This window comes from Ochotona curzoniae, unplaced genomic scaffold (genome assembly GCF_017591425.1).
Source record: "Ochotona curzoniae isolate NIBS_2020 unplaced genomic scaffold, NIBS_Ocur_1.0 scaffold_4701, whole genome shotgun sequence".
Classification (NCBI taxonomy): Eukaryota; Metazoa; Chordata; class Mammalia; order Lagomorpha; family Ochotonidae; genus Ochotona; species Ochotona curzoniae.
The window spans coordinates 81,616,582-81,629,239 of record NW_024467122.1 but is presented as its reverse complement, the minus strand read 5'-3'; the positions used below and the strand labels follow the sequence as shown (position 1 = coordinate 81,629,239).

General features: G+C 57.2%; 1 protein-coding gene across 1 annotated transcript; it reads right to left on the bottom strand.

The window, feature by feature from the left end:
- Positions 1 to 10,614: 10,614 nt before the first annotated feature.
- Positions 10,615 to 11,618, bottom strand: RPP25 (ribonuclease P and MRP subunit p25). The gene has a single exon (XM_040968360.1). The coding sequence runs from the start codon at positions 11,616 to 11,618 to the stop codon at positions 11,019 to 11,021; it is 600 nt and encodes a 199-aa protein (XP_040824294.1). The 3' UTR covers positions 10,615 to 11,018.
- Positions 11,619 to 12,658: the final 1,040 nt, after the last annotated feature.

Below are 12,658 nucleotides of genomic sequence, written 5' to 3'. Positions count from 1 at the left end.
TTTGGCTTGAGTCCCCAGCTTTTGGATCCAGCTGGGTAGGGGCACCCCCACAGCTGCCACACTGCAGGAAGCTGCAAGCCGCCCCCAACCCCAAGGCCTGGACTCCCTGGGTGCCGGTTTTAATCCTAGCTACTCTACTTCACATCCAGCTCCCTGCTTGTAGCCTGGGAAAGACAGTCGAGGACGGTCTAAAACCTTGGAACCCTGCACCTGTGTGGGAGACCCAGAAGAAGCTCCTGGCTTCAGATTGACTCAGTTCTGGCCGTTTTGTGGCCACTTGGGGAGTGAACTAGCACATGGAAGATCTCTGTCTCTCCTCCTCTCCGTATATTTGACTTTCCAGTAAAAATAAACAAATCTTTGAAAAAGATGGGGCAACCAAGGTTTTGAGCAATGGCTTGACCCATGGCACCACAGCATCAGCCCCAGAACTGTTTTCTTAAACACAATTACTAAATACTCCCGTGTGAGGCCCATCATGAGTCACTTGGATCTTGTGCTTGCCTCAGGGCAGCCTTGTGAGGTAAGTCTTACAAGACAGACTGAAAGGATACTTGCCCCTGGTCACAACTGATTTCAGCTCTGTCTAGTCTAGTCTGATTCCAGAAGTTTCTTCCCCCTGCCAGTGGCTGGGATGACCCAGCAGTGACCTCCACCCTTCCTCTGTGTGTTGGCTTTCCTTCCCTGCCTCAGGGTTTACCACAGATTACACCATTTCCCAGCGGCAGCTCATGGGGCTTCTCGGCCAGCAGTCCAGGCCAGTGGCACTGGATTCTGTGTGCTGAGCCCCAGGATGAAATCAAGAGGTCAGCAGTGTCTGTGGTCTCAGAGAACTGAACAGCCTGTCCCGAGGTCACCCATGTCGTATGAAAGACACTGAGCCTGGAGCGCACACACAGGTCCTAGGTTTCAGTTGCTGTGACCCGCTACGCGGGAGAGAAGTTTCTATTTCTCTTCCTTTTTTTAAGATTGATTTATTTTTATTGCAAAGTTAAATATACAGAGAGGAAGAGAGACAGAGAGGAACATCTTCCGTCCGATGATTCACTCCCCAAGTGAGCGCAAAGGCCGGAGCTGAGTCAATCCGAAGCCAGGAGCCAGGAGCTTCTTCCAGGTCTCCCATGCAGGTGCAGGGTCCCAAGGCTTTGGGCCGTCCTCGACTGCTGTCCCAGGCCACAAGCACGGAGCTGGATGGGAAGCAGGGCCAGCAGGATTAGAAACTGTGACCATATGGGTTCCCAGCGCATGCAAGGTGAGGACCTTAACCACTATGTTATTGTGCCAGGCCCAAAATAAATAAATCTTAAAAAAACAAAACACAAGACAGAGAATGAGGAGCTCAGTGGCAATGAGTGTGTTCTCTACAATGTACAACCATCACCATTTTTGAATTCCAGAAGATTCTTGTCATTATAAAAAGGAAACCCCATACTTGGGGCCAGCACTGTGCTGTTTCCATATCCTGTATGGGTACCTGCTCAAGTTCCTGGCTGCCCCACTTCCAGTCCAGCTCCCTGCTGATGGCCTGGGAAAAGGAGAAGATAATCAAAGTGTTTAGGCCCCTCCCACCCACGTGGGACACCTGGATGATATCCTGGCTCCTGGTTTCCGTCTAGCCCACCACCTGCTCTTGTGGGCATTTGGGGGAGCAGAGGCAGTGAGCCAGAGAAGGGGTGAACTCTATTATTGGAGTGAATTTTTTTTTTATTGGAAAGGCGGAAATTCAGAGAGGAGAGACAGAGAGGAAGATCTTCCGTCCGATGATTCACTCCCCAAGTGAGCGCAACGGTCGATGCTATGCCGATTCGAAGCCAGGAGACTCTTCTGGGTCTCCCGCGCAGGTGCAGGTTCCCAAACCTTTGGGCTGTCCTCGACTGCTTTCCCAGGCCACAGGCAGGGAGCTGGATGGGAAGTGGAGCTGCCGGGATTAGAACCGGCTCCCATATGGGATCCCGGGCGTGCAAGGCGAGGACCTTAACCACTTGTGCCACTGCACCGGGCTGTGAATTTTTGTTTTAATCATCTTTATTTTTGGACGATTGTACATAGTTAATTAGGGTGATAAGGGTCAAGGGCTACAGGAAGGTGGGTGAGACCATTATTTCCACACTCTCCTTTTTTTTTTTTTTCTTCCTATATCTGGGGGAAGCAGGGAGATAAAGGGAAAAGCCACACTCAATCCCCCAAACACCTTTGTATCCTGGGATGGAGGATAGCCACACAACACCTGGGTGTCCCTGGGGTCCCTGATGCGGGGCATGCTCGGAGGGTCCTGCTCAAGTGGTTTCGATAGTTCAGCAGTTCTGAATTACTGCCAATCTCGCCACTCCAATCACAATGAAATATCTCCAGAATCCATTGGCTGACGTAGTCCACCTTAGAGTCTCCAATTGCCCAGATAGTTCACTGCTTATACTTGGCTGGGGTTGTTGATTCCTTTGTTCTGTCTTCCATCCTCTGTTGTGGCAGCAGGTGTCCTCCGCAGACTCCAGTGCGCTGCCGTATCCTCCATGTGCATCTGGATATGCTGTCCACTGCTCCATCTAAGCCACTGAGGCCCAGCTGATACAAGCACTCCACGGCCAGACCATGGAAACTCCACTTGTCTCCATGACTGGGGTTCGGAATCCAGTGGTTCAGTTGGGGGGATGCCCAAAGAAACCTCATCTGAGGTGATCCCAGACCTGATTCTTCTATGTGCTTGTCAATACAGGGTCCAGCTCAGTTTATTGCCCCAATCAGCTTATTATGCACATGCTGGTGGTTGTGATTGCTAGGTCAGTTCTGTATCCAGCCCTATCTTTCATATAAACCAATGGGTGTTGCAGCCCAGCCCAATCCTGTCCACCACACAGTTGGCCCTCATACAAACCAGTGGGAGCTACAACCTAGTCAGAGCGATCAGCAGTAACCCCCACCAGGCCTACCACCTGCCCTGGTTCCCATGCTTGCCAGTATGCACAGCAGACAGGTCCAGTGTATCCCACATCCCATTCATCTCTCATACATGTCAATGAGTATTGAAGTCTAGTTCAACCCAACCAGCCCCACTATCCAGCCCACACACCTGCCAGCGTGTGCCACTCTCTGTCTAGCCATGCCTACCCCAGTTGTGGTTCTCAGGCTCACCAGTGGGAGTGGCAACCCAAGAAGGAGGTGCCCATTGTTTCCCTACCGGGTCCACTCCCATTCCTGGATCTTGCACTCTCCAGGTAGTTCTGCAGTTTAACTTGACAGAATTTGCCGCCCATGCCAGCATCTGCCAACTGATGCTGTGGCAAAGCCCAACCTACCCACACCCACTCTGGCTTAAGCATGTACCAGTAGGAACAGTCAACCCAGCCTGGCTTTCCCCTGATCCATCTCACATGAGGCCAACACGTTGTAGCCCTGCCCAGCCTGGTCTGCCCCTATCCTAACTCTCACACCTACAAGAGGGAGTGTGGTCCAGCAGTAGAACCCCATGCAGTCCCCCTACCAGGGTTCGCCCCCTCCATCCCTGGGTCTAACATGTGCTGGTTGGGTGCTGTAGCCCAGTCTGGCATGGCCCACCTCTCCTTGGCATTTGCTAGTGGGAGCTGTAGCCTGGCCAGGCCCGGCCCACCCCCAATTCCAGCTCATGCTGGTTGAGGCTGCAACCTAGCCCAGTCCAACCCCTTGTCCTGGCTTTCATGTGAACTGGTTTGTGTTGCAGCCCATAACAGCCTGACTCATACTCCATTCTGATGCTCGGATTTGCCAACTGATGATATAAACTGGCCCAGTTTTGCCCCCAACCTGTGCCAATTGTATGCTGGGGAGTACCATCCCCTAGCCTGGTCTGGGCTGCTCCCTATCATGGTTCTTGCGCTCACCTGCAGGGACTGTATCCCAACAGAAGAGTTTCACAAGCTCCTCCATCAGAACTTCTCCCAGTTCCAGATCTTACACACACTGGTGGGTCCATGGGCCAGCCCGACTCAGTCTACCTCCTGTTCCAGCAGGAACAGTGGCCTTCCTTGACCAGCCTTCACCCATTCCTGTTTTTACTACTGGTGTTACACCACAGCCAAGCCTGGTCCGCACCCAGACACAGCTCGGCAGAGGCAGAGACCTAACGCAGCCTGTCCCACACCTATCGTGGTTCTCATGAGCACCAGTGAACGCAGTTTAGTCCAGTCTGGCACATCTCAGACCCAGTCCACACTTATGCCCCAAGGAACACTGCAACCATATCCAGACCAGGCAGCAACCCTCATTCTGGCCCTCACACTCACCAGTGGGAACCACAACCCAGTCAGAGCATCCCCTTTGTTCTCCAGCCAGGCCTGTTCCCAGCCATAGGTCTTGCACGTGCCCGTGGTTGCTCTGACCCAGCTTGATGCAGTCTCTACCCTGTCTTGGCCTTTGCGTTTGGGTGCCGTAGCCTGGTCTGGCCTGGCCAGCCCCCAGTCCCAACTCTTGCTGGCAGATGCTGGAACCTGACCCTGCTCAGTCTGCTCCCATCTTTAGCTCATGCTGACTGGTAGGTGTGACAGCCTAACCCGGTATGACCTGCACTCCAGCCTGGTTTGTGCACTTGCCAGTGAGCTAAGGTTTACTTGGTTCTGCCCGGTCTGCCCCCTTCAAAAACCAACCCACACCTTTGCCAAAAGCTCGAGCTACCTTATCCTGCCCGATCCCCATGCCTGGAACACAGGCTCGTCAGTGGGAGCTAATGACCTACTTGGGGAATTACCCAAGTTCCCCCACTCGGCCCACTCCCAGACTCAGATCTCACGCATGCCAGCAGGTGCTAGGCCCTTGCCAGGCTAAGCCTGCCCCCTCCATCTTGATCTTGTAGAAGCTGGTAAATGTTGCGGCTCAGCCTGCTCCACACCCTGTTGTTTTTTTTGTTTTGTCTTGTTTTTTTGTTTTGTTTTGTTTTTTAGATTTATTTTATTTTTTTATTTTTTTTAAAGATTTATTTTTATTATTTTTTCATTGGAAAGGCGGATATACAGAGAGGAGAGACAGAGAGGAAGATCTTCCATCTGATGATTCACTCCCCAAGTGAGCGCAACGGGTGCAGGGTCCCAAAGCTTTGGGCCGTCCTCGACTGCTTTCCCAGGCCACAAGCAGGGAGCTGGAAGGGAAGCGGGGCTGCCAGGATTAGAACCGGCGCCCATATGGGATCCCGGGCGTGCAAGGCGAGGACCTTAACCACTGTGCCACTGCGCCGGGCCCGATTTATTTTATTTTTATTGGAAAGGCGGAAATTCAGAGAGGAGAGACAGAGAGGAAGATCTTCCGTCTGATGATTCACTCCCCAAGTGAGCGCAACGGTCGATGCTATGCCAATCTGAAGCCAGGAGCCTCTTCCGGGTCTCCCACACGGGTGCAGGGTCCCAAAGCTTTGGGCTGTCCTCAGCTGCTTTCCCGGGCCACAGGCAGGGAGCTGGATGGAAAGCGGGGCTGCCGGGATTAGAACCGGCGCCCATATGGGATCCCGGGCGTTCAAGGCGAGGACCTTAACCACTGCGCCACTGCGCCACCGCGCCGGGCCCCACACCTTATTTTAGGATGCACATGCGGGTGCTGCAGCCTGGACCTGCCCAGACTATCCTCGGTTCCTGTACCTGTGAGTGTTGGCAGGTTCCATAGTCAATCACCCTAACCCTAACCCAGCTCTGTGGAGGCTTTTTGTGCCCCTAACTCTAAGCCCATCACCACCCCAACTCTTGAGCTAACCTGTGGACTTTTATTTTCACAAGGTTTGGCCCACACATCCCCCCAGAACCTACCCCTGGTTCTCTCGTGGGCTGGTTAATGTCATGGCCCTGCCTAATGTGGCCCATCCCCTGTTCTGACATTCAGTCAGGTAGTGGGATCTAGCCCTGGTAGATAGGTCCCCAGCCCTAGCTTTCACATGGAAAGGCATGTGGTGGTCAGCCACGTTCCATGCTAACAAGCCCATCTCAGGACTCCCATGTGAGCTGGTGTATCAGTCTGACCCACCTCCCCTCCAAACCAGAAGGTCTCAGCCCCCTCACTTAGCTGCAAGTACAGTGGCCTTGTCATAGGGTGTCCCTTAGGATTCATTCCTCACCTACATGTACTGTGGCCTTATTAGTGGATGTCCCTCGGCAGTTATGCCACACCCTTTAAGACCGCAAACCCCATCGGTGGGCAGCCAGCAGGCAAAGCCCAGCTCTGTTGTTGCTCTGGCAATCCACAAGCTCAGAATTCTGCCACCACTTGGCCTACCACTTGGCAGCAGCGGATGGAGACCTAGAGTCCCCAGCAAGAAGCCTGGAGCAGCTCAGATACGCCCAGCCACGGCCACATGGATGATCCAGACAGATCCACGGCTCTGCCCCGAATTACCTGATTTGAATTAATTTTCACTTATTGGGCCTGGAAAGTAGCCTAGTGGCTAAAGTCCTTGCCTTGAACGTGCCGGGATACATTATAAGCACCGGCCCCACTTCCCATCCGGCTCCTTGCTTGTGCCCTGGGAAAGCAATCAGTGATGGCCCAAGTAATTAGAACTTTGCACCTGCGTTGGAGACTGGGAAGAGGCTCCTGCCACCTGGCTTTGGATTGGCTCAGCTCCAGATATTGCGACTGTTTGTAGAATAAATTAGCTAATGGAAGATCTTTGCCTTTCCTTCTCTCTGTAAATTTGACTTTCCAATTAAAAACAAATAGATAAACCTTAAAAAAGAGGGGCCCAGTGCGGTAGTCTAATGGCTGAAGTCCTCGCCTTAAACGCGCCAGGATCCCATATGGGTATTTGCTCTAATCCTGGCAGCCTCACTTCCCATCCAGCTCCCTGCTTGTGGCCTGGGAAAGCAGTTGAGGACAGCCCAAAGCCTTGGGACCCTGCACCTGTGTGGGAGACCTGGAGGAGATTCCTAGCTCCTGGCTTCGGATTGGTGTAGCACCGGCCGTTGCAGTCACTTGGGGAGTGAATCATCTGACGGAAGATCTTCCTGTCTGTCTCTCCTCTCTGTATATCTGCCTTTCCAATAAAAATAAATAAATATTTTTAAAAAGAAGGAGAAGAAGCAGCAGCAGTAGAAGCAACACAGGCATATTCAGGCTGAATATAGAAGCTCAGCAAGCAGGATGACCCAGTGTCTCCGAAATACAAGGAGGTCTCGGAGCTTTGAGGGAGCCAGTGCTGTGCTGGACGCAGGGGCAGCCCCAGCCCTCGCCCCAGGAGCCATGCTGTAGGGGCAGCCCCGGCCCTCGCCCCCGGAGCCATGCTGTAGGGGCAGCCCCAGCCCTCGCCCCCCGGAGCCCTGAAGGGGCCCCTGCTGTACTGGGGATAGGGCAGCTGCAGTTCTTGCCCTGAAGGACTTTGTCATGGCGTTAGGACAGTTGGGAGAGCTAGCTCAGCAAATCTTTCTGCGTTCGATGAACAGCTCTGTGGAGGCTTCTTGTGGCCAGCTGCTGTCAGAGAGCGAGACAGGCAGTTGTGGGGGTCACATTACACACTAGACTAGCATCTGTGCTTTGTCTTCTCCATCTTGTCATCTTTCCCTCCCTCCCTTCGTCATCCCATCCTCTCATCGCTCCCCCATCCATCTCTACATCCCTTCATCTCTCCATTCTGTCATAGTTCCATCCCTCTATTCGCCCTTTCTCTGCCTGGACCCTCTGGGTGACTTGCTGTGTTTCATCCAATCCACACTAATGGAAAAGGGAGCTAGAGCACCCCCTCGTGGCCAGTGAGGGGAGAACAAGGACCCAAACTGCAAGCGCTTGTGGGGTCCCGCCTTCCCTGCGCTGACTTGCGGCCAATGGACTATCGTTGCTAGGACTTTGAACAGTTTGAAGCTGTAGTCAACCCCCCTCGCTGTTTCCAGAGGCCCTGGGCTGCCATCCAAGCCGGCCAGGTCCTGGCCAGGTTGAGTTTTTGCCCAAAGAGAGTCCTTCCCCTTTCCTGGATGCAAGGGCAGTATAATTCTCCCTTGTCTAGGATTATTATAATAATTATTATTCATTTGAAAGGTGGATTTACAGAGAAGGAGACACAAAGAGAAGGTATTCCATTTGCTGCTCATTCCCTAAAAGCCTTCTGGAGCTGAGCTGATCCAAAGTCAGGAGCCAGGAACCTCCTCTGGGTCTCCCACATGTGGGTGCAGAGGCCCAAGGCTTTGGGCCGTCCTCGACTGCTTTCCCGGGCCACAAGCGGGGAGCTGGATGGGAAGTGGAACAGCCAGGACGTGAATCAGTGTTCATATGGGACGCTGGCACCACAGGTGATTAGCGTGAAATGCCACCCTGCCTCTGTCCTGGTACCTGCCTCAGTGACACTGACGGCGTGTTAAATGCAGGCCCAGCTGGGAGTTCACTGAGTGTGAGTTCTGGCCTTGCATTTTATGCTCATACAGTCTCAAGTGCATTTTGATGTTGAGGTCTGATGGTTCGGTGTGACGCTTCACCCCTTGCCCCTCCACACCTGGCAGGACCTAGGAAAGTCATGGGGGGTGGTTCTCACATCACGAGGGGCTCTTCACTTCTCCCGTTCTGCCCCTGGTTGGTTCCCTGAGTTGGCTGTGCTTCTTCTGTGTTACCCCACCTACTCCCTTCATTCTGGGACTTCTCACCTTCCTGTGGGGTTGAGGGTGGGTGGGTAGGGAAACTTCCTTAGGAGTCTGCACCTTGGTGAGCAGTGCCAGGGGACCAGCAAGGCAGAGCAGGGTGCCCACGGCCTGTCCATCAAAAGTCTGGGAGCACAACCTGCTGGGGTGGGCTGTGTGTGCCAGGTGTTTGCCAACCTGTTTTCCGGCACGGGGACAGGTGAATGACCTGAGCCTGGGGACACCATGGGTCTCTCTCCCCACACTTGTTGGGCCACCCCACGGTTCACTGAGGACCCTGGGGACCAGCATTGTGACACACAGGTTAAGCTGCCACTTGTGACCAAAGAGTCAGACCTGGCTGCTCCACTTGCAGTCCAGCTCCTTGCTAAGGCCCCAGGAAAAGGAGCAGAAGATGGCCTGAGAACTTGGGCCCCTGCCACCCACACGGGAGCCCCAGATGGAGTTCTGGGCTCCTGGCTTCAGCCTGGCTCAGTTTTAATGGTTGGTGGCCATTTGAGGAGTGAGCCAGTGGGTGAAGATCTCTGTGTGTTTGCCTTTCAAATCAATACTTAAAAAGAGAGAATAAAGCCTGGAGCGGTAGCCTAGCGGCTGAAATCCTTGCCTTGCACCTTCTTGAGTGTGCCAGGATCCCATATGGGCGCTGGTTCTAATCCCGGCAGCCCCACTTCCCATCCAGCTCCCTGCTTGTGGCCTGGGAAAGCAGTCGAGGATGACCCTTGGGTCCCTGCACCCGGGTGGGAGACCTAGAGGAAGAGGCTCCTTCCTGGCTTCTGGCTTCAGATTGGCTCAGCTCTGGCTATGGCCACTTGAGTGAATCAATGGATAGAAGAACTTCCTCTCTGTCTCTCCTCTCTGTATATCTGCCTTTTCAATAAAAATAAAGTAAATCTATGAGAGAGAGAGAGAGAACAACACAGTAGGGAGAGAGAGTAAATGTGGACTCTCACTGCTGGTGCTGACCCTCCGAGGGCAGCCTCCCCTGAGGAGCCCCTGCTGTCTACAGTCTCCAACAGCACGATGCATTTGGGAAGGATCTGCCAGCATTTTGCATTCCTCTCCCGGGGTGGGGCGGGGGGAGGGACTGCAAGAAGTGTGGTCTACTCTGGTGGCGCTGCCCCCTCCCCAGCCCCCTCCCAGGCCTGCCCACTCCGGCCGCCACGGATTTGGGCGGCGAGCAGCAGTGGCTCAGGGCTCAGGCTGTTATCGCTCAGCAGCCAGCTGTGCGGGGCCGGTGGCAGGCGCTTATCAGGGAGCAGGCAGTGATTCACAGCTTCGCTGCTTCGCCCGCTGCCACTGCTGCTGAATAGTAATTTCCAGCAGCCCGATTTGTGCTCCCTCCGCTCCCCTCCCCCAAGGGTGTGCTGTCCTTTCTGGCAGAGAGAGTGAGCGAGTGAGAGCGAGCAGTGAAGGGGGAGCTCCTGCGTGTGGGGACAGGGGTTTGGCGCCAGCCTTCCAGGTAAGGCTCAGGTGTGTGCGTGCGGGTGGGTAGGGTCCAAGGAAAGGACCCCCAGCAATTCACTCGATTCTTTCCTTCCAGAGACAGCCAAGTGCTGCCCCACACCCAGGGGTGCTGCACAAGGAGAGACAAGCCCCTTACCGTCCACAGCCCCTCCCTGGGGCTTGCTGGGGAGGGGGGAAGGCAAGGAGAGGCTGCCCACCCAGTGACTGACCCCTTAGGCTCCCAAAGCCAAGGAGCCAGTGGCTGCTGGGGCCTGAGACCTGCGGAGGGCCAGAACCCGCTGTACTTGCTGGAGGTTAAGGAAAAAATCCTGGGACGCAGCCACTTTTGTGTTTGTTTTATTGGATGCATGACTCCAGTTGGGGGGGCGAGGGAAGGCGGGGATGTGCAATCCTGGGTTCTCTTTCCCTCTGGACCAGCCTGGGAAAGGGGGGGGGGGGCGGTGCGAAAACACAGAACCTGCGGACACGTCCTGGCTGCTGGCCAAACACAAAACCAGAAACTGTCCTAGGGCGCAGCGAGAGGGGCAGGGCCGCCCCTGCAACCAAGACTCCGCGACCCCCTCCATCCCTCCCTTCTCCCCTCTCCCAAGCAGCCAATTTCTCACGCCCTGCTCTCCTTAGTCAGTGGCCAGGGGAGACCCCGGAGCTGGCGCCTCCACTGGGAATGCTGGGTGTCTTCCACCGCCGGGGTGAACCCACCGCAGTCTCAGGAATTCCGGGGTCCACGGTTCTCTCCCTGAAGGCCCCAGGCTGCTCCCTCCCAGGCGGAGGTGGTGGGTAGTCCGGTGTCCTCAGGTTATACCCGCAGAGCTGCCACCATCCCGGAAGGCTTCCCTGGGGTCGTCGGGGCTCCCTCTGGCCGTGGCTCCGAGGCGCTGTGTCCCAGCCGTGCGCTCCAGGGCCCCGGCCGTGGTGGAGTGGGATGGGATGGAGGGGGTGAGATCCCAGCCAGCCGTGGCAGGCGCCCCGGGGAGGACGGAGTTCTCAGGCCGTCGGGTTCTCGTGCGCAGCTCCAGGTTCAGGTTGCGCTCGCTTGGCCGAGCCTTCTCCAGCTGCCGGTTCCCCCCGGCTCCTCTTGGCCGTCGGCGCGGCCGGCGGGGCCGAGGGTCCGGGATGAGGGTTGGGGGGTTGGTAGCCTGGCTGTCGCGGGTCCAGCGCGTCCTTGGACAGCAAGATGGCGAGGCCGGGCACGTTCTTCAGGACACTGAGGCTGGCGGCCGGCTCTCCAGGAGCCTGTCCCGGCTCGGGCTGGGGCGGGAGGCTCTGCCACACCTCGCGCACGCTCCGGTAGCGCAGCCGCGTGACCTGGTGCAAGCCCGCCAGGCGGCGCTTGAGGATCTCGGCGCACGTGACGGTCTTGGTGGTGGCCCGGCCGCAGCCGCTGAAGACGATGGCGCGCGTGGCTGGCTGCGCCATGCTGGCGGTGGCGAAGGCCAGCAGGTTCCGGATCTTGCTGCCCTCCTTGACCCTCATGTGCACGGCGCCGGGTGCCAGGTCCGCGAAGGGACCGGGGCCCGGGCCGCCTCCCTCGGGCCCGCCGCCCACCGGCGCCTCCTCCGAGCGCACCTTACGGAAGTTCTCCATGCGCCGTCGTCGCCGGGGCCCGGCGTGGCCATGAGCCCGCCTCAGCCCCGGGGCTGCATGGTGGCGGTGGCGCCGCGCTAGGGGTAAGGGCGCAGGGCCGCGTGGATGCTGGCGGGAGGGCAGGGACGGAGCGCTCCCAGGCCCCTGCTGCTTCCCAAGTGGGAGCTGCTACTATGCGCTCTGGGCACCCCGGGCTCCGCGCTTTCGCCGAGGCCCCGCCCCTAGCACAGCACCCGCCCCTAGTCGAGGCCCCGCCCCGGGCGGTCGACCCCTTCTCCCCAGCTTGCCGCGCCCCCCTTGACCCGCCTGACCCGCCAGGCCTGGGGTCCCGGACCCGGGCACCCCTCTTCTTGCTTACCCGGCCTGGAGAGGCGCGCGCGCGCGGTGGGGCGCCTCGGAAGCCAAGTTGTCGCTGTTAGTCGCCATCAGCTCTCTCTCCTAAACCCGCAGCCTGAAGAAAAACTCGGCTCCCTTGCCCTTCCCGTTCCAACCCGACGCAGCCCCTCTGCAGAGGGGGAGAGACACCGAGCGGCCTCGCTTCCCCCGCGCCCCCGTCCTCCGCCACCCCATCCCTCGGGGACGACCCATGCGCCCGAGAACGTTCGTGCTTCAAGGACAGCAAGTGCGCTAGCAGCAGAGCGCGGGAGGCGCGGGCCCCAGCTCGGCGCACGCAGGGGCTCGAACCCCCATGTCCCGTGGCGGGGTGCTACCGGAGCGACCGGGGCGCTAGTTCCTGCTTCGCCAAGCGGGGCTGCTCGCCCTGGGCTCCCCTGGCACACGGAGCGGGGCTCGGGGCCGCGTTATGCGCTGTGGTGAATGGGGCCGGAGAACGAGACTAACCCCCCTCGGGAAGTGCTGGCCCCGGCCACCTTAGCTGGCTGATGGTCGGTGCCCTCGGAGCTGCTGGGACAGGCGCTGCTCCCAGCCCGTGAGCGTCCCGCGACCCCCTGGAGGGGGAATTCGTTGTCAGTCGGTGTGGGACCCTTGAGTGGCTAGGGGGACCTCTCTCAGAGAGGCTGGTTGGGGACGATGAGCGGACT